Source organism: Amblyomma americanum, chromosome 10 (genome assembly GCF_052857255.1).
Source record: "Amblyomma americanum isolate KBUSLIRL-KWMA chromosome 10, ASM5285725v1, whole genome shotgun sequence".
In the NCBI taxonomy this organism is placed as follows: domain Eukaryota; kingdom Metazoa; phylum Arthropoda; class Arachnida; order Ixodida; family Ixodidae; genus Amblyomma; species Amblyomma americanum.
In genome coordinates, this window is record NC_135506.1 from 21,112,889 (window position 1) to 21,134,047 (window position 21,159).

Genomic DNA, 21,159 nt, shown 5'->3' on the forward strand with positions numbered 1-21,159 from the left:
GCCTCTCTCCACACTGCTACCTTCAAACCGAGGTAGGTGGCGCCGCGGACGTCGACGAGGAAGGCCACAACAATGGTATGGTGACTCAACAAGTAGCCAATCTATTTCGCATTCTTCCTCTACTTAATATCTACCTCTTTCTCTCCCACTTAGCAGATAGACTGTCCACTGCCTCTGAGATGCCTGCCTGTTCACTGCATGCTTTCTTCTACCGTGGTAAGGCGGCGCGCGAGAGTTGCCGCCTTCCGAGGACTTCTGCCGATTCTCGAGAGAGGGCGCTAACTAGGCGTCTTCGCGGGTCCTCGTTTCCCGTTCGGCCGCTCCCTATCTCCCTTCGCTTTGCATGGTTCACGTCTACTGCGCTCTCGCTTCCCCATTCGCGTTTCGGACGCTCAGACTGCTAGGGTACTTCAAGGAGGTGCGCCCGCGAGTTTGCTGGGCTCATGTTTCCGTTCTAACTTTCCATCCATGCCCGTTGTGAGTGCTTGATAATTTGTTCGTAATCAAGTGTTTAAGCTCGAGGATACCCCTCTGCGTCGCTCGTTGGATTGTTTGTACAACCAATTCGTTCCGGATTTCAAAGAGATGGTTTTGAAAGCTTCAATACTGGAATATTCTTTCATGCGATGCTTGGTGATTTTGATGGTAATTTTGCTTTCGAGGACTACTGGAAACTCCGGCTCTCAAGAAGACCAGCATAAAGGTACTGAATTGAAACACGTAGTTTCAAAGAAATGTTGTTTCATTGTGGCATGTTTCATCACCAGCGTTATTTTTTTGCTTTAAACCGTTAAATGTTAGAAATCTCGACTGTTGTGACGATAGGGAGTATGCAGCACCTGCCCATAGTTCTGGCTTGTTTGCCGTAGCAGATTAGAATTTGTTCAACATTGTCCATGCGTGCTGTAAATTTAAGGTGTAAACAAGGAAGGGATTCATTTTACCCAGCATAGTTTCTTTAGTGCTCACAGCCAGAAAGAGGCATTTTTAAGTGGCAAATACGACTTGTTTTTACAAGAACAGCGACGCGTATGATGTTCAGATGTCTGCGTGTCCTGCAAGAAGAACACTATTTTGAACGTTTGCTTTAAGAGGGGCACTCTAATGTTGAGAGCTGTCGAGATTTTAGAAAACAATACCTCGGCATAATGTTTGCGCCACATAGAATAAAACCCGTATGTATGTATGTATGTATGTATGTATGTATGTATGTATGTATGTATGTATGTATGTATGTATGTATGTATGTATGTATGTATGTATGTATGTATGTATGTATGTATGTATGTATGTATGTATGTATGTATGTATGTATGTATGTGCGTTCGAACGTACGTACGTACGTACGTACGTGTGTATGTATGTATGTATGTATGTATGTGTGTTTGTATATATGCATGTATGTATTATGTACGTATGTATTTATGTATGTGCGTGCGTATGTATGCATGTACGTATGTACTTATGTACGTATGTATGTATGTATGTATGTATGTACGTTTGTATGTCGCTTGCTACCGCCACGGTGGCTCAGTGGTTATAGTGCTGGGTTGCTCACCCGAAAGACGCAGGTTCGATCCCGGCCATGTCGGTCGCATTTCGATGGAGGCTACATGCTATAGGCCCGTGTACCGTGCGATGTCAGTGCACGTTCAAGAACCACAGGTGGTCAAAATCACTCGGAGTCCTCCACTACGGCATCCCTCATTGCCTGAGCCGCTTTGGGACGTTAAAGGTCACAAAACCACAACACCGTATGTAACTTGCCTACCTGATCAGTGTGTTGGTTGTTCCTGGTAAAAAATTCGTGTTCAATATGGTTCGCCATTCATAGCGTTGTATATGTCTTCAAAAGCTGGATCTCTATAGTGGCCGTTGGGATAAAAATGGCCTTTCTCTACGAATTATGCAGATGTCGCACTAGAAGTCACTAATTTCTTGTATGGCTTGATATTACGGGTGCTTTTTCTCCCTTAACAACGTAGCCCCCGTTACAATAAATTCTTTGGTTACTTTAACAACTGCTGAGAGTTAGGATATTACCATTGTGCTAAAATCTGAGTGCCCTCAGTGCCAAATAGGCGCAGAGCACTGAGCTTTAAGGGAAGATTACTTTGCTTGGATATTTGATAAATGTACGAAAGCCGTGCAAGGTGTTCAATCCCTAATATGTATTTGTAATATGGCAGTTTTCTGCAACAATTTTAACCTTGAGAAGAAAAGTGCTCTTGAATTCTATCACGTATTTTCGTCAACGGCCGTTGGTAGTGAAGAGATTTTAGCCGCGAATGAGTATTGAAATAAGCTCAAAAGAAGCGACGAAGCAAGGACACGACAGGCGGAATGGTTACCAAAAGAGCCTGGAACTTCGACGTTGCCGAAGTACAATACATATGCCGAGTATTGGCAACATGTGCCCAAAGCACTGTGATTCAAGACCAGGTGACTGGCATTTATAGATATCTTATGCCAGCCAAGCACTCCTGGAGACAGAAAATTGCATTTGAAATAGACAAACTCAAGCATTATATTATAGTCCTTGAGAAGTTAAGATATTGCGCTGTTTAGTTCCAATGAACGAAGTTGATTTTTGTATTATCAGACTGCTTGCACTTTAAATCATTTTCTCGTTGAAAGACGAAAAGTTTAAGAAAAAATACCTGAACTTCAGGAAATGCAAAGAGGGAGGAATTACTCATTAGCTTCCACAGAAACACAGCGCAGCTGGCCAGCCAAATGTGGCTTCAGAGGAAAGGTATACAGTTTCTAAGGAAACGTCGTAGTTTAAGAAATATTCTTCCTGTTCCGGGATTCAAACCCTGGACGATAGCCTGTCCAGGGCATTCGTGCTATTAACTGAGCCAACCACGAGGCCAAACAGATCAGATACCTGAGCGAGAGCGAAGTAATAATTCAAGTTTGGAACCGTGTTGGTCCGATGTTTAAGAGAATCCCTCAGAGCGTAGTAGATCTTTAATGATGTAGTAACCGCTAGTTAGCATCCACCCAGACTCATCCATGCAGCTGCAAAAGAAAGATGTACAGCTTTCACAGAACTTTTGGATATAAAAAACATTCATCCTGGTGCGAGGTTGGAAACCAAACACCTTCTGAAATGCGAGTAATGGAACCAATGCCGTTCGTGTTAATTTCCGCCGATTCCACTCCAAAGAATTCTAGCGACGGCCGTCATTTTGAAGAAATGTTAATAAATGCAGTTTTGCAAAACCCCCCGATAACTGCTGGTAACTTTTTAATGCCGAAAGGAGGTCAGCAGAAGCCGATAGGTCTGTGTCGGAAATCCTTGCAAGGCTTATCATGTGGCTTTTTTTTCATACTTTCATTCCTTCTTGCTTTATTTCCAACGTTTTTTAGCACTTTATTTCCTTATTTCTTCTACTCCTTCTTTTCCTGGCTCTGTTTCTTTTTTCTTTGTCAATTCATTTCTTCTCTCGCACTTCTTCCCGTGTATCCTTCTTTTCTGCTTCCTGTAAAAGCAGCTTCTTTTTTTTATGTAGTCCAACATAGTGAAACCGGCTCTTCGGTTCCGCTCACTCACTACTAACAGGCACATGACGAAAGGCAAATGGCTCCTAATCAAACAGAAGCTTTGTAAACGTTCTCTCCTTTCTCTTTATCGAATGCACAAGCTTCGAACTGAGAGCACTTTGTGCATAAATTACAGCTTTGCAAACACCGAAAGAGTTTATTCTCTCCTTGATCGTTTTATAAGTGCAACATTTCAGACTTCGACACCAAAGAACACTTTTGGCAGCGACATAAAGCACTGTACTGCGTAAACAAAGTTTTTATTATTATAATAACAATAATAAGCGAAAACTGTAGCGGTACTTAACGCACTGATGATTCGCTTCCAGTGCCGCTTACGTTACGTGTTTAAACTTCATCACCAGGAACTCTTGCATATTTAATGCCTGCAGTTCGTGGAATAAGATTTTTTGTAAAACTTTTCCAAGAATTATGCTAACGCTACCTGTAACCCTTAAGCTGCAATTTGTTTCATCGAAGCACATTCATGAAAACAGTATTTATAGAACGAATTTTAAAGTCATGTCTACAGTTTTCCTCCTAGCACAAATAGATTAAAAGAAGGAATGCGATTCAACCACATTATTCGCTAACAATCGAGATCGGATAGATGTTTTTAAACGATGCAGCAGCGCTGTAGACTCCGGCTTATTATCAAAGGCTTTGGGCTTAGGTGTACCGGAGGTGCGGTGTGGTCAATGTCGTTGCCTTGTAATCGAATTGATGCTGATTAGAGGCCTAGGATATGTGGTATGCGTCTACATGGTAGCGTTTATTGAACGTAGATCTTGATAGGAAGCTGCATTATGCATTAGAGGCTTATTCAAAGGCACAGAATGAGTCTCTTACGGCGCCAGAGCGCACAGGTTTATTCACAGCCTAAGGCGGGGTGATGAAAACTCGAGACACTGTGGTGGTTGCGTTCTGCATCTACAAGCACCCTTCTTTTTATCTTTGCGGTTAGATTATGCTCGTTGCTTAGTGTAAGCCACCGCTGAAGGGTCTGAAGACTTTTCATTGTTATAACTTCGTGACGAATTTATTCGTGTTATTACTGTCGAAAATGACTGCAACTTACCTAAATTGCTCACTGTTATGTTTCAGTCTACCTTCTGCACAGAATTCCGATTTAAGAACACAACACTTCGTGTAAAAAGGAACCCTGACAACAAAAGTGCTAAAAGCGCTCGACAACACAAGCGTTACAAATCGGAGCTACTTTTATTTCAAATAAACAAGCTTAGTTTTCATTTCCGCATACATTGTACTGTACAACACAAGTACACAGCAAGAGCACTAAGATCATAAGCAAGTGGAATGCGTTTTATGCGCCATTTTCTGCAAAACGTTCGAACACCAGTGAGCCTGACTACAAATATTGTTAGGTTGAAGCCTTAGGTGCAAGTACAATATTTTAAAAGAGGAGAAAGGTACAAGCATGTTAAAACGTATTACCGCTAAGGGAAATGCGTATTTGCAGCCTCGTAAATTAAAAGGCAAATCTGATTTTCTCTCGGCATTTCACGCTTACGTTATAAACATTAGTTGCAGTTAGAGCACCCTATGCGCTATGGTCCTAAAAGCCAAATCATGCTACTTTCAAGCAATAGGCAGTGCTGCACTATTTATTTTCTCCTGCAATAATCTTGCGGTTGGGACCCTATAAAATTGCCACGACAGCTACTTCACATTTCTGTTCTTGGCGTCGATCCCAAATTGCCAATTGGCGCAGACACAAATTTTAAATGTCAATATTCGAGGTATTTTTATTTTAAACCAGAATTGAACTCGAAATGTATGTGAGCGATTAAAAATAAACCTGCATGACATCATATTAAATGATTTATTTTAATTAGTGTGCAGCGAACCCAAATTATGCTTTTATGGCAAGTGTTCGAAATAAAAAGTACTCTCACAAAGGATCCTACGTGAAAATTACATAAGCATTGCACGTGCCTAATTAGGACTTCTGGAAGAAGCAGGAACAACACTAGACGGTAGTTTATTATTAATGGTCTCCGTGTATTCCTGTAGGTACCTTTGTTTATATCCTACGGAACAGCGCTGCTTTTTGCATTCAGTTCAACAGTCCGTTCTACCACAAACCCCGCATCATAACCTCTCGAAGATGAAAGTCTTTTTTACATTTTTCATGAATGCAATAAACAAGATTTACGTAAGAGGCGACCGCATAAGAAAGCTCGTCGTGTTTTTTTCAGACCTGTGAGCCTTAATCTTATATATGAGCGCTCGGTTCTCTGCGATTTATAACTATCAGGAAAGATAGATATAAATGTGTTTGCAAAGTATTGCCGCATTAAAGTATGAATGTAGAACGATCACGAATGTATACCGGCATCCTAATGCACGAGACGCGTGAGGGGGAGTGAAAAATTAACGCAATGCGTATGCACTCTTGGGCCCGTTTGTTTTGAAAGGTGTCACCTCTAGAATAAGTTTAGGGCTTGAATTAGACCATGAAAGTATCTACTGTTCCCTAGCACTCCGAACTTTCCTCTATTCGTGGTAGCAGTACTGCGGTAATCGTCGATGCGAAGACTCGCTGTCTCCGAAAAGTGTTCAGTTTCGTTCGCTGGGTGTGCTTTGTGATAAAAAAAAATGCGTTTTGCGTTTAGCTTACGCTCTTTCTTACGTTTTCCGTACTATAAAGGTTTGCAAAAAATATTTTCAAAATGATCGGATACAAACCTTACACATATTAAATTAACTCCGAGGGTTAAATTTCTTGCCGTAACGCGTCTTCGATCCTATATATATATATATATCAGGGTCTGGCCTTCGTCAGACTTTGACGAAGGCCAGACCCTGGTCGAAATGCTAGAATAAAGATTTTTACTTTTTCCACCGTGTGCCCACTCTATTGCGTTTATATATATATATATATATATATATATATATATATATATATATATATATATATATATATATATATATATATATATATATATATATATATATATATATATATATATATATATATTGTAGGGGTGTGTTTATTCGGTGAACCCAGATGATTCCAGCCGCTCAGGGGAGACTCGCAGCGAAGCGTCAGGCGTGGCGAAAGAGCAAGGCAGCGAACAACTTCTTCGTCCTTGAGAGCGGCAGCACGCGACGCATGTCAGTGGTTATATCGATGAAGATTACCACACTACAGTTTCCCCCCGGGCAGAGAAGGAGCCATCCTGGCGACTCATGGTGCTGAAAGGACAGACGGATCGTAGTAGGGCTTGATTCGGTCCACATGAACTATTTCGCGTCCACGGCGACGCAAGTCCGCAGATGGCGTAACGGGCTCAACTACGTAGTTCACAGGAGATGTTTTTTGAAGCACTCGGTATGGACCGTGATACCGAGCAAGAAGCTTCTTTGACAGGCCGGCGGTTGTGGCAGGAACCCAGAGCCACACCAGGGAGTTGGGCGCATATGAAGGCGCCTCACCAGTGTCACGATGGTGTTTTTGTTGCCATTGATTTTCCTTTGTGAGCGAACGAGCGAGCTGACGGCATTCTTCTGCATACTGGGCGGCGTCCGAGAGTGGCGTCGATTCAGAAACATCAGGGCGGTAGGGAAAAAGCGCGTCCATTGTGCAGGTTGGCTCGCGCCCGTAAAGAAGAAAAAAGGGAGAGAATCCAGTGGTGGTCTGTATCGCAGTGTTGTACGCGTAGGTTACGAAGGGAAGAACGTGGTCCCAGTTGGAATGAGCGTCGTTGACGTACATGGCCAGCATGTCACTCAGAGTACGGTTGAAGCGTTCTGTCAGGCCATTCGTCTGAGGGTGGTAAGAAGTAGCGGTGCGATGAATGATGCGACATTCTTTCAGTAGGGCCTCGAGAGCGTCGCACAAGAAAACGCGTCCGCGGTCACTGAGCAGTTCCTTCGGAGTCCCGTGGCGAAGAATCAAGTTGTTGAGAATGAACAAAGCAACGTCTCTTGCAGAGGCAGAGGGTAACGGTGATGTTTCAGTGTAGCGAGTCAGATGGTCTACTGCCACAATAATCCACCGGTTTCCAGCAGGAGTAGTCGGAAGAGGGCCATAGACATATCGTAGGCACAGACGTGGTCAGACGAATTATCTCTAGGCAATGGCGAACGGGAAAGAGCATCCGCGTCCGTATGCTTCAGCCCTGATCGATAAATGACATGAATGTCAAACTCCTGGAGACGAAGAGCCCAGCGAGCAAGGCGACCGGATGGGTCTTTCAGAGAGGCAAGCCAGCACAAAGCGTGGTGATCGGTCACAACGTAAAACGGTCGACCATACACATAAGGACGAAATTTTCCGATAGCCCAAATAATGGCCAAACATTCCCTTTCTGTGACTGAATAATTAGATTCTGCCTTTGTCAATGTTCGGCTGGCGTATGCCACAACATACTCGCTGTAACCAGGCTTACGTTGGGTAAGGACGGCACCAAGCCCAATACCGCTGGCATCAGTGTGGATCTCCGTAGGCGCAGCCGGATCAAAGTGGCGTAGAATGGGCGGCGAAACCAAAAGGCGGCGTAAAGTGTCAAAGGCTTTATCGCAGGCTGGAGTCCAGGCGGAAAGGTCGGAGCTGCCGGCAAGGAGCTGGGTCAGAGGAGCGATGATAGAGGCGAAGTTCAAGATGAAACGTCGAAAGTAGGAGCAGAGGCCGATAAAGCTCCGAAGCTGCTTCAGGGAGGTTGGCTTCGGGAACTCTGCAACTGCGCGAAGTTTGGTGGGGTCGGGAAGAATGCCGTCCTTAGAAACTACGTGGCCTAAAATTGTGAGTTTTCGAGCGGCAAAGTGGCACTTCTTCAAATTCAACTGAAGCCCAGCGCCGGCGAGACACGTGAGGACATCCTTTAGGCGGAGAAGGTGAGAAGAAAAGTCGGCAGAAAAAACTACGATGTCGTCCAGATAACAAAGACAGGTCTGCCACTTGAGTCCACGAAGAACAGTGTCCATCAGGCGCTCGAAAGTAGCCGGGGCATTGCAGAGGCCAAAGGGCATAACGTTGAACTCGTATAATCCATCCGGTGTTATAAAGGCAGTTTTCGAGCGGTCATTATCAGCCATCGGTACCTGCCAGTAGCCGGAGCGCAAATCCAAAGAGGAGAAATACTCGGCTCCCTGTAAACAGTCCAAGGCGTCGTCGATTCGCGGCAAAGGATAGACATCTTTGCGCGTGATTTTGTTAAGCCTACGGTAATCGACGCAAAACCGGATGGAACCATCTTTCTTGGTGACCAAAACAACCGGAGAAGCCCATGGACTGTTAGATGGCTGTATGACGCCCCGGCGAAGCATGTCGTCCACGTTGTCAGCAATGACTTGGCGCTCAGAGGCCGACACGCGATAAGGACGCTGTCGTAAAGGTGCGTTTGTACCAGTGTCGATTGCGTGCGTAACGACAGACGTGCGACCCAGAGCAGTGTGAGGAAGGTCGAAGGCAGAAGTGAAGTTCTGTAGAAGAGCAGCGAGTTGATCGCGTTGTGCGGGTGGGAGATCTGCGTCAATAGCTTGTTGAAGAACATCGGGTGGTGTCGAAGCGGTCGCTGTATCGCAAGAGCTGAGCACATTAACGTCTAATGAAGTAGGCGTTGCAGGAAGAGTATTGACAAGCGCGGGATCAAGTTCTTCAATACGACCGAGACACTCGCCGCGTAGCAGGACGGACGGGCACGAAAATGGATTTGAGACGTACATTGCACTAAGGCCATCTTCGATCTTGAGGACCGCAAATGGAAGCAGGAGGCAGGGATGGCGTGAAGCGGCGTCGGAAGGTGTGAAGAAGACAGTCGAACTAATAACGCTTTCACAGGAGAGTGGAACGAGGGCAGCAGAAAATGGAGGAATGTCTGTGTCACTGGCGACGAGGAGTTTTGCAGGCCGGGTAGGGACGTCACACAAGACGGTATCACAAAGAGGTAAAAAGGAAACTTCCGCGCGGGCGCAGTCAATAACGGCATGATGAGTGGAAAGGAAATCGTAGCCCAGGATGATGTCGTGTGAGCAGCGAGACAGTACAATAAACTCGATGGTGTATAAGACGTCTTCGATGAGAACACGGGCCGTGCACGCCGCTGAGGGATGAATGCGCTGTGATGAGGCGGTGCGAAGCGAAAAGTCGGAAAGTGCGGTGGTCACCTTACGAAGACGACGGCAAAGAGCTTCACTGATGACTGATACGGCAGCGCCCGTGTCGACTAGAGCGAGTACTGCGACGCCGTCGACAAACACTTGAATTACGTTAGTGGGAGAACACCGAGGACTTGAAGAGTTCGAACCAAGCGCAGTTCTTGCCCCGGGAACTGCGACTGTTAGTTTCCCTCAACGGTGCCGGTAGAACGTCGGAGTGGGGACGGGGAACGGCGACGAGGGGAAGGTGATCGGCGAGCTGTGTACGTTTGATTGTCACGAGATACAAATTCGGAACTGGGCGGATTTCTCGGCGAGGGCTGGTCTGTATTGTAGGAGTAGTTCCATAGTTCAGGTCGAGAAGGTGGAAGGCGTTGGCGGCAAAGGCGTGCGACATGGCCCGGCAGCCCGCAAGAGTAGCAGATTGGTCGGTTGTCCGCGGTACGCCAAGGGTTCGTAGGGCGTTGGCGTACCCTTGGAATAGGGACATGGAATGCAGACCCAGGCAAAGGCGAAGGAAGGTTGGAAGGAGCGGCCTGGTAGGAAAGAGATGCTGATGGCATGAGCGGCCTGGCCGCAACTTGGGCGTAAGTCAGTGGTGCCGTTACTTGCGCTGGCACGGGGCTGGGCGGCAGCACAGGGCTGGGCGGGAGCATGGAGCTGGGAGGAAGAACGTCAGCGATGTGATCTTGAACGGCACGCCGTATGGTAGGGGCCAAAGACGGAGCCATGTCAGGAACAAGGCGGCCACTATCCTGTAACTGAGGGACCAGCGATAGCTGGCGGGCGACCTCGTCTCGAACGAAGGCTTTGATTTGCTGAAGTAAAGGGCTGTCCTCTGATGGGGTAGAACCGCCCAGCGCAAGTGTAGAGATGGCGTCGTCTCTAACACCGGACCGCCGGGTAGAAGCGCGCTTCTTACGAAGCACGTCGTAGCTCTGGCAAAGCTTGATCACGTCACTCACCGTGGCAGGATTTTTTACCCAGAGCATTTGGCACGCGTCGTCAGAGATGCCTTTCATGATGTTCTCGATCTTATCCGCTTCAGTCATTAGCGGATCGACACGCTTGCATAGGTCCACGATGTCCTCTATATAACTAGTGAACGACTCATCGACTTGCTGAGTGCGCTCACGCAAGCGTTGTTCTGCCCGGAGCTTGCGAACTGCAGGGCGGCCGAACACTTCTGCAAAATTCTTTTTAAATGCAGACCAAGATGGCAGGTCTGCCTCATGGTTGCGAAACCAGAGGTTCGCCACGTCAGTCAGATAAAAGATTACATTGCTTAGCTTGATAGCGTCGTCCCATCTGTTGTAGCTACTGACGCGCTCATATGCCGCCAACCAATCGTCGACGTCCTGGTCGGCTGTGCCACTGAAGAAGCACGGATCACGCTGCCGTAGAGCTCCAGAACACAGCACGGTGGTTGGGAGGGGCGACGATGTCGTGGCAGTGTCATCCGGCATGCTGGAAGCAGAGGGTAACGTGCGGCTTCTTAGTTCCAGGGTGGACGGGAACGTACCCAGCAGCACCTGCACCAATTGTAGGGGTGTGTTTATTCGGTGAACCCAGATGATTCCAGCCGCTCAGGGGAGACTCGCAGCGAAGCGTCAGGCGTGGCGAAAGAGCAAGGCAGCGAACAACTTCTTCGTCCTTGAGAGCGGCAGCACGCGACGCATGTCAGTGGTTATATCGATGAAGATTACCACACTACAATATATATATATATATATATATATATATATATATATATTTTCCATCCCAAATAAACGTTACGAATTTTATTAATTCTATGCGGATATAGCCTATATAGGTGCAAGGCAGATACCCTTTATTCGTGAATACAGACAAGCCTGTATCGTTCATGGCTATAGCTCGAAAGCGCAGCTTTTTGACAACTGTTCTTGGCGGCCAAATAAATATATTCGAATAAGAACCGCTAGAAGGTTTCGGACTGATCGCTCTTACCTCGCTAGTCCGGCTCGTATTTGTGATAGGTTTGGTGTTTATAGATTCCAACAGACGGAGAACAGCTGAAAAATTCTCACTTAGTGAAATTATCATACCATACTGAATAAATATTTAAGCGTGTACCCTGCGAATGACAGAAATTTAACTTAGATGAAAAGTGTGAATAGGCAGTAGACTGTGTGGTGACAATCATTACGGGACTAAAAGAAAAAATGTGAAAGCAATTAATAACATGCACTTACTAATATGGCTTACCCGTTTATGGTATGAAACCGAAATAGAGTTTACCCAGGACCTGCCACAAAAGCCTGCTCTGTGTTTTCTTGACTCTTCGGTCTTTGATATCATAAAACTTTGAAGCGACACATTAATAAGATACAAATTGAAATCAAAAACAAAATTTTTCCTAATTAGGGTATGAAAGTTCCTACCTGTCCTGGCGGCGTATCTAATACGCAATTCTCTCGTTAATTCTTTAGTTTCACCGCCTCGACTTCTGAAAGTGCTCTTTATCATGGCACTTTAAAATGCAAGAAATGTTTTCGTTTTCTTGCTAGTAATTTGCATTAAAGCAGTAGCAGAGAACGACCAGACGAATCTGTTCTAAATTCATGTTCCTTCATTGCTCTGATTCCTTTGAACGAGCATCACGCCCGCCAAACATTTCGTCACCGCAACTCTTTGGCACTGCTTTTTCTGTGTCTCGTGACGTCGTCATAAAGAAAAGAATAATTAAATAAATTAAAATCATGTTTTGGAGATTTTGCCATCCCGGCCCACTTTTTTTTCTGGTTTAGTGAGCAATAATGGAGCAATCATTTGTAATTCAGCCAATAAGTAAGTCAATATTGTTGTAATCTTGCTTCCCATTGGAGTGCATCGCGTTTTCTTCAATTCATTCATATTCATTCGCCTTCATGTTCGTTTCGCAGGAAAAATTGTTTTGGTTTTGAAAGAAACAATGTTCGAAAAGATTACGACACAAAAAAATGAAACTTTCTCTTCCATTCTTAAGCTGCGTTCAAGCAATGAGAGCGAAGGTGCCGGATGTCTCTGCCCCAAAGCAATTACTGCAATCAACACGCAGTCTGGTAGTCGAAGAGTTCAGGTCATTATCTGAGCTCCGAGAAAAGCCGGTACACAGCAATAAAATCGAGGCGTAAGTCACGGCTCTTGCGTTGCAACGCTACGTCCTCTCTTTCTGTCTCTTTCCTTGCGGCGTTTTCTAATGAGCGACAAACTAATCAGCAGCAGTCAGTGTACAGCAACTCATTATCAATATATCTGTTTTTCGCGCCTGATCTCCAGCTCATTTGCTTCCTTTACTTGTGAGTGCCATCGTGATGTTTCCCTCCGAAGAGCTCGCAGTGACTCAGAAGCCATATAATTCTGTTTAAATGCTTTTTGAGATGTCTTCTTGTTTTTTTTTCGTGCAGCAACAAAGATCGTTTGCCTGAAGTGATCGCAGACAAAAAAGATTGCATCTTGTATCGCGGAGCTAAGTGTACTTAATTTGAGCGGGCGAGTTCCTTACCGGGCCTATGAGTGTTTGAAGGAGGATGTCCTTCGCGATGCACGCAGTACGAAAAAAAAATTCATCTAAATGCTATGCTTCGCTTTTTTTCTGGAATGATATAGTTACTCATTTCTTGCGCAACCATGCTTAATCAGTGTGCCCAGAAAATACCGCTGCGTCTCACTGTACGCAGTGGTGTCGAGGAAACTCCTTTACAATTTTGCTGTAGAGCACTGTTGCTGGCGGTGGCACCGCACACCATGTGAATAAATAAAATAACGTTGTAGGGTGTCACGTACTGCATTATTAAATGGCCCAGGTTTTCCTTGTTGGCATGAAGCGGTTACACGTTGCACCAACCAGGTTTCTGCCAAGTTGCCGCATGGCTTAAGTATTGGTTTGAGCATCCGCCTCATATTACGCAGGCGCGAAGCTCAATCTGTAGTGCCGGTCGGCACTTCCTGTCTGTCATGCCTCTTTGCTTTTCTGGGGATTAAGAATGCTTGGCGAAATTCAGATTTGACACAACTCAATGTACGGTTTAGGTTTGGTTTATGTGGTTGAACGCCCCAAAGCGATTCAAGCTATGAAGGCCGCCGTAGTGGAGGGCTCCGGTATTTTCAACCAACTGGTGTTCTCTGTCATACAGCAATATATCTTCATGTAGACCACAAGCACGTTACTGTGGCGTCTTTTTTAGGCTGCCCTAGAGTCATTCAAAATTAAATATACTGATGTTTATCGCCAGTTTAACTAGGTTCTCGCAAAATTGAAATTCTCAACAGTACAGCAGCGTCATTACATAAAACTGAAGAGGTGTGCGCGAATAGTACATTTTGGAAACTGAACAGAAAACAAATAGCGCAGCATTGCTGACAGATCGAATTCGAATAGTATTGCCAGAGCAGAATTGGATACTAATTGAATTGTGATTGGACAGAATCGAATACGATTCAAAAAATTTCATGACTATTTTCTACAAAACGACTAAGCGCGAGCAAAAGCGAAAAAGGAATTAGGGCTGTGCGGTAGTATGCTATTCTTCATGGTGTTATAGCTATAGCGGTCAAAAGCTGGAAACCGACCTCCTCAACGGGAAATCAAAACATAGGCCGTATTAGATCTAATACCGTATGTCAAACGTAAAGGAAAATTATCTTTTGCTACTTGACTAAATGAATAAACTGGCACCCCATCCCAATAGGTGAGTAAGGCGCAAACTGTATGCAATGACCTTTGAGATCAGGTATTGCTTGCATGCTTTGATGAGCCTGCTTGTGCCCTGCCGAGTCGCCGAATCTTGGAGCGCATGTTATACTCTGATGAACACGGCTACACGAATGAACCGCGTCGGGACCCCGTTTCTGAAACAATCGTCAAAGAAAACTACCGCGAGCCTCTTGGGAACTTCATGTCAATTATTTCAATATTATTTGAAAACATCAAAACATATTCTATCAGCTTCGAATTAATTTGAACATGTAGCATTTTATTCGTTCAGCGAAATGGCACACTTGAACTGATGACTCATTGCATACCCCACGAAAAATGCCTCTGGTTTGCATTGAGACGCCTGGATCACGTGATCTGGGTCACAGAGCCATCTATACCATATACTGAGCCGAGGTCGCTTCTCGGGCAGCAATGGCGTTAATTGCACCGACGGCACTCCTTCGCAAGTCATCATTACTGACCAGCGGGGGATCATGAAATGTTTTCGCTCCTGTATTTAACGCAGAACTTTAGTCTAGTTAACACCTTATTGTTAATAACTCTTGCTATTGTCGGACACAAGAGAATAAAAAAGTGGTTTCCCTTCCAGCGAATGGCTTAGGCCGATTCTCATGAACCTGGTATCGTGTGAGTAGCGTGACATGGCAGTGAGTGGCGTGACAATGCAGGGAGTGCACTATCTCTGGCAGTGCAGGAAGGTGACCATCCGTTTTCATCTCCCACTCCCTTAATTGTTAAGCTAGCATACTCATGAGAATAGTCTGACTCCATCGGCTGAAAAGGATCCTTTGGCGGGAAAAGCCGCTTTTTCCTCGACGCGTATTCGACCTAAAAGTTCCTTTAGCTTGGTGCACTAAGGATCAAGTTGCCGCGCTCTGCTAACCCACAGATATCATATTGGGTAAGGGAACGGAACGTTGTGTCTTCCTTAAACCCAATATCCGGTTCTTAAAGGGGCTGTGAAGGGGGCTCTAATAAGGTTGCGGGATGCCTGGGATATTGAAGCACGCCGCTTCACGAGTAGTGTCCAGAAAGGATATTTTAATTGCGCTTTGCAGAAGCGGAGCTATCTGCAGTTAAAATTTCAATTTCAGCGTCTTCGCGCCTTTCCCTCTCCTCTCGTCACTTTTTGCACGCTGGAAGGTAGGCGCTCCTACGCCAACCCCCCTCTAGGAGTGGAGCTTCCCGACCCGCCGGAGATAAGCGGCTTATTTGCCGCGGCCACTGTAGCTGCCTGACGTCTGAAAGAACCTAACCAATGGCCACCTCTCACCTTGTCTACGCAGATGCGGGGGACGGAGGAGGGTGCGAGCATGAAAAAGTCGGCAGGAAGGGCTCGCCAACTTTGACGCGCGATTGTGGATCGTCTGCTGCGTGTAGAAGAGTATTATTTGGCTCTGGTTTTCATGGCAACGCAGTGCAGTGATTAAGTGAGTTAATTTGCTCTCCTCGGAAGGTGTTTCAGGGCCCTTTAAATTACGGCTCTGCACGGATGGCAAGGATACGCCAGATCAGGATGGGCACATATCCTTTTCTTTTTTTTATGGACTTATTTTGCACCTAAAAAACAGTGGTATTCGGTGACAGGGCGTTTCCTCTCGCAGCCGTGTCTTCCGCAAGTCTGCTGCGGCTCGACGTCCTGGAAGGCGAGCAGACGTCACTGCCCTGTCCAGCAGACGTTGCCTCGCGGCGGGCTGTCTCGGCCATCTGGTATCACTTCGCCACCACTGACCCGAGTAGACACGAAGACCACTCGCCTCACATTTCCAGCGTCCATTCGCAAGCGAAGAAAGTCTACTCACTCGTGGCCCCAGCTATGCCCTCCACCCCAGTGCTGGCCGGAAGTGCAGGACTAGTGGACGGCACCCACTGGAAGCAGCCGTCATGGTCGGGAAGGGCGTTCTTCTCGCTGCTCAGCGACCCACCAGCGCTGCTTCTGAACCGGCTGGAGCGCAGTGACACCGGAAGTTACGTCTGCAACGTCACCTACCGCGATGACGGCGACAATGGCACTTATCCCTTGACTGTCACCGAGGCTCACGTTGAGCTCTTCGTTTCAGGTGAGTATCTTTTTTTAATCAGAAAAAAACTAACCAAGCCTGCTATAAAGAAGACCTGATTAATTCGATGAGCATTAGGTCACCCCTCCATGTTCTCGTTGAAGTTAAAGTTGAAGTTGAATTTGAAAGTTTATTAAGGAATCCAAACAAATCTACAAGCGTATACAGCGAGAGGTCCCATGGTACAAGACCGATGGTACAAGATAAGATTCTGCATGTTCTAATAGTGCCAACATAACCGGTCTATTCATCGCTAAGTGTGATGACACGTGCTGTGTCGCCTAGCGCGAACAAGGGTTAAGCTCTTCGAGAGGTCATACTGAAAAGCAACTACGGGGCAGACAGCCAAGAGAGTAAAAAAATTGCGAGTGAACAAACCTGCCTTACACGCCATGCCGCTGGCCTCATTCAGCCTGTAATCTGCATTTATTAGAGCGAAACGCTGCGATTTTTAGCTGCTGTGGCTTTAAGCTCCGGATTCAGGTAGTGGGTTTCAATCCTAACCGCGGCGATAGCATTTTGATAGAGGTGAAATGCAAAATGGCCAGTGTGCTTTGGGATATCAGTGCACGTTCAAGAACTCCAGATGGTTGAAATTATCCAAGCACCCTCCAGTACGGCGTCCATAAAAACCCGACTGTAGCTTTCCGATGACGTTTCACTCCAGATATCAGACCATCTCTTGATAAGAAAACAAAAGCCAGATGTCCTACGTGGCGGCAAGAGTCGTGGTTATCTCAGTGCTCGCGAAGGCATGTGTATATGATAAACGCGCACCGTTGGCGCAGCGCATTTTTTTGTTCCAGGGAAGCGGCAGTCAGTCAAAGCAAATTGTCCAAGCTAAAAATCTAAAGGACCACTTTGACTTCCAAGCTTTGTGATAGTCCAGTAGAAAAAAACGGTATAAATTAGAGTGAGTTATTCCTGTGGTACGTTTTGGAGTTTTGTGACGAGGGGAAATTTATTTCGCTGAAAGTGGCGAACTAAGCGAGTGTCAAGACGCCCTCAAAGTTCACTAGGTGCTCAGCATGAATTCCTGTTTGGCGCAGAAAAAAAAAAGTCCTTTCTCCTGTGAAAAAAATGCCGCCGGGTGGCTGAATGGTTACGACGTTCGGCTACTCTGCCGGAGTTCCCGGGTTCAAACCCGGCCGCGGCGGCCGCGTTTCGATGGAGGCGAAAAGTAAAAGGCACCCGGGTGCTGTGCGATGTCAATTGTTCCGGAGCCCTGCAATACGACACCTCTTTCTTTCTTTCTTCTTTCACTCCCTCCTTTATCCTTTCCCTTACGGAGCTATTCGCCCATCCACTGAGATATGCGAGACAGTTACTGCGCCACTTCTGTTCCGCAGAAATCGATTTTCATTTTCATTTCTCCTGTGAAAAAGCACGTGATTTCGTTAATAAAAAGTATACACCCAGTCGAACTTCATGACACTGCAGAAGTTATTTATCAAAGCGAAGGTTAGGACAATTAAAATTCTTTGTCATCAAAAACTTTTTCTCGTTGTTTTCTCCAACTTTTCTTTGCATTTCTCTGCTTATAGTCCGCTGCTGTCAGAGCGATGAAAGGTCAATGTTTTAAATTAAAAGCCTGCCCCTTGTTTCCTTCCGACTATTAAAAGTGGAGGTCCGGTGCTGGAAACTTCTCAGGAAGAGAAATTTTTTGCAGCTGTTGAAGTGAAGGCTCCGTTCTCACTTTTCTTCCGACTTGGAGTTTTTCTTTTTTTCAGCCTTCATTTTCAGCGACACATGTAAAGGTGGTTATGCCACGCTCGGTTCTAATGAAACTCTGCTGCACCTGACGACGCAGAGATCAGGTACAAAAATTAATAACCTAAAATTATTATAACCTAAAATTACTATAATATTACTAAAGAAAGCGCCTTCCGTTAATCGAGTACATGCACTAGGCTTAATTTTTGAAATTGGGAGAAATAAGGCACTCTCGAATAACAACATTTTCTACCCCTAGCCACGTCACCTGAGCAACAAAGTTTCCAATGTTAAAGGGAAATTAAATTAAATTAAGTCAATGAAATGAATGTAAAAGAAAATGAATGAAGTCAAAAATGAAAATTGGTTTTCACAAGAAACAAATGGGTGACTAGAACACAAACCTAATACAGAAAACTTATCGTCATCAAGATTACAGGCGTAAATTCCTCATTAACTACAGCATTTTTAATTATTGATTTTTCGGTTCTAGAAAAGGTTACAAAAGCGGAATTTTCCCCTCCTCTCTTATCTGCTCTATGGCGCTACTTGGATTACATTGCTCTTTAGCTTGACACTATTTTGGACAATTTCTAATTTCTCGTTGTATTATAACTTTAAATGATAACGTCGATAACAAGCTGGAAAGTTTATAATAGTTTGTCCTAAAGGAACCCGGTGAGACACAAAAGTGTGATAGCAGTTGTGGTGATGGTGGTTATAGTGGTTATGGCGTTAGGGGCAGAGGCATTATAAAAGCCGAATCTGATTTTCAGTGCAACTTTAATGCCCGCAACTTAAGCTTGCCAAGCCTCCTCTAGTGACACACCACACGCTTATGTAAATTACCGTTTCTCTGAATTTAATCCTGCAAGTTTGCATGGTATCTCTGAGGAAGCGTTCCACAAAGTTACGAGAGCGCGCTTAACTGACACTGCAGAAGTGCAGCACACCCCGACGTTATTCTGGGATCAAGCAAGCTCGGCGAGCCGTTGCAGTCTTTGTCGCGGACCCATTCTCATATGTGCCAGTCATTGTGCGGCCGGTCATTTGCACTGGGCCTGGGTTTCCTGGCCTTAATTGTCCGGCCGTAAATAAAAATGTTACAAGTTAGTTGTAGACAGCAGGAGTTGCCTTTTCCTTTAAGGGATCAGAAAACCCAGTTTTCTCCCTAAATGTTCGAGTACTTAATCTTATTAAGTACGCAGCATTTTTTTGCAAGGACCTTTACATTTAAAAGAGTTCAAAATAGGCGAGCAGGTTCTCGGACTCTGCTTACATTCTCTGCCCTAAAACTTATTCTTAATATTTCATCCGCCTTCCAGTTCCCTTGTTTCTTGTGTGAGATTCAAAAATAGCCGTATGTCTGCAAAACAAAGGAAGATATCTCTAGATAACCAAATTCCGACAGCCTTGGAGTCACTAATCACTAATTGGACACAATCACCCCTGCGAAAATATACCTTTGGCGTCAGACCGCATTAGCTAGTGTACTACACTGCTCGCAATAGACTTACGCGCAATGCACCACAACCAGTCCCAGAGCTGTAATCTAAACGTCAGCCTAATCTAGTCTTTCGAAGGATCCCAATGTAAGCCTTGTAAATGGAAACGAAGAGAGCCGTGGTGTGACCTGAATTTCAGAGCTTAGCGAAGAAGCCTGTTCTAGACATTCTGCGGCTCTTGTGGCTTGAGCCGGATTTAGATGTTTCGCCTTACTGCGTCTGACATCAACTGCAGCACTTCGCAGCTCCTTTTACTGATTTCTTCCATCTCTGTCTACAAATAGCTTAGTCCGAGGTAAAACTATCTTTTTACGCGTTTGTTTTTATTTCACGTTATCAAATTATTGTATTTTCTTCACGTAATAAGCCGGCATTTGCAAACCCCTCTTACGACTTTCTCGGCATTGTTTTTTCCCGGTACAAAAATAAACTGGCGGTTTGCACTCGTTATCTAAACATAGTTGGTTCCTTCTACTGGTACGGAAGGTTCTTATAAACAAGAATGAAATAGGAAATTGCCGACTCATGCATTATTTATTTATTTATGTATTGCTCTCAAATTCTTGAAGTTTACTGCTCTATTTTTGAAGTTTACTGCTCATATTAAACAAATTAAACTAAGACATCATAAGGCTTAAGGATTCTTATAAAAAACACGTTTCTACTTCAGCATCCCAACGCTAGTCACGCTTTATAATGCCTTCATCCACAGTTATCTCAATTATTCTATTACTTCCTAGGGTCTTACTTATCCGACTCATCTACCACCTCTTGAACACATTTTTTTTTAATTGCGGTGGTTTAGCTCCGGTTAAACCTGGAGTGACACGATAGCTACAGCTGGCCGAGTGGAACTTGCTCTGTTGAATTGCAAAGTCAGTCTTTCGCCGCTCCGTTTCTAAGGGCGTTCCTTCTTCATCTTCGTCCCACTTGGCACGGCGCATGCGCACAGCTGTGGCAGCTCGGTTTCGCCAGCGCCGCGCCGCCGGCAGCAGCAGCTGCTCCGCACCACGTGGCTGGTCACGTGACCAACCACGGTCACGTGCCACCGCCACGCTGAAGGCCCGAAATGCTACCGTAATGTAGCTATCGCTGCAACAAGCTGTCTGATTCATTACAAACAGTCATTACAATTCCTAACTCACTCCACTTTTCACTGAATTGCGTATTCTTCCGTTTAATTTGCTAGTCTGATTTAACTTGGGAATTACTGCGTTTCAATTCGTCTGTAATCAGAAGTTGCTTTATATTATCAATAAAATTAACTGCCTACCACTGCTGCAGCCGTGCGCATGCACAGTATAGCACGACCAGGTTCCTGCATAATCCCTACAATTACCGATTCAATATATGAACGGTTCCACGGCAGCTGAAATAGCGGTTTCGAGTTCCTTGATTTCTTTTTCTTTTTTCCTCGGCTTATTTTTTCTGCGGCCTTTTGTACGCTCTGGCTTTTTCCTGTTCGTCGTTTGTACTCTGTTGCTAGTTG

General features: G+C 45.3%; 1 protein-coding gene across 1 annotated transcript in view; it reads left to right on the forward strand.

Moving 5' to 3' along the window:
- Positions 1–375: 375 nt before the first annotated feature.
- LOC144108072 (uncharacterized) overlaps positions 376–21,159 on the forward strand; it is a 42,950-nt gene continuing 22,166 nt past the window's right edge. The window contains exons 1-2 of the mRNA XM_077641353.1: positions 376–703; positions 15,997–16,452. Of these exons, the coding sequence (XP_077497479.1) occupies positions 586–703; positions 15,997–16,452 (574 nt within the window). The 5' untranslated portion in view covers positions 376–585. The remainder of the gene's footprint in view (positions 704–15,996; positions 16,453–21,159) is intronic.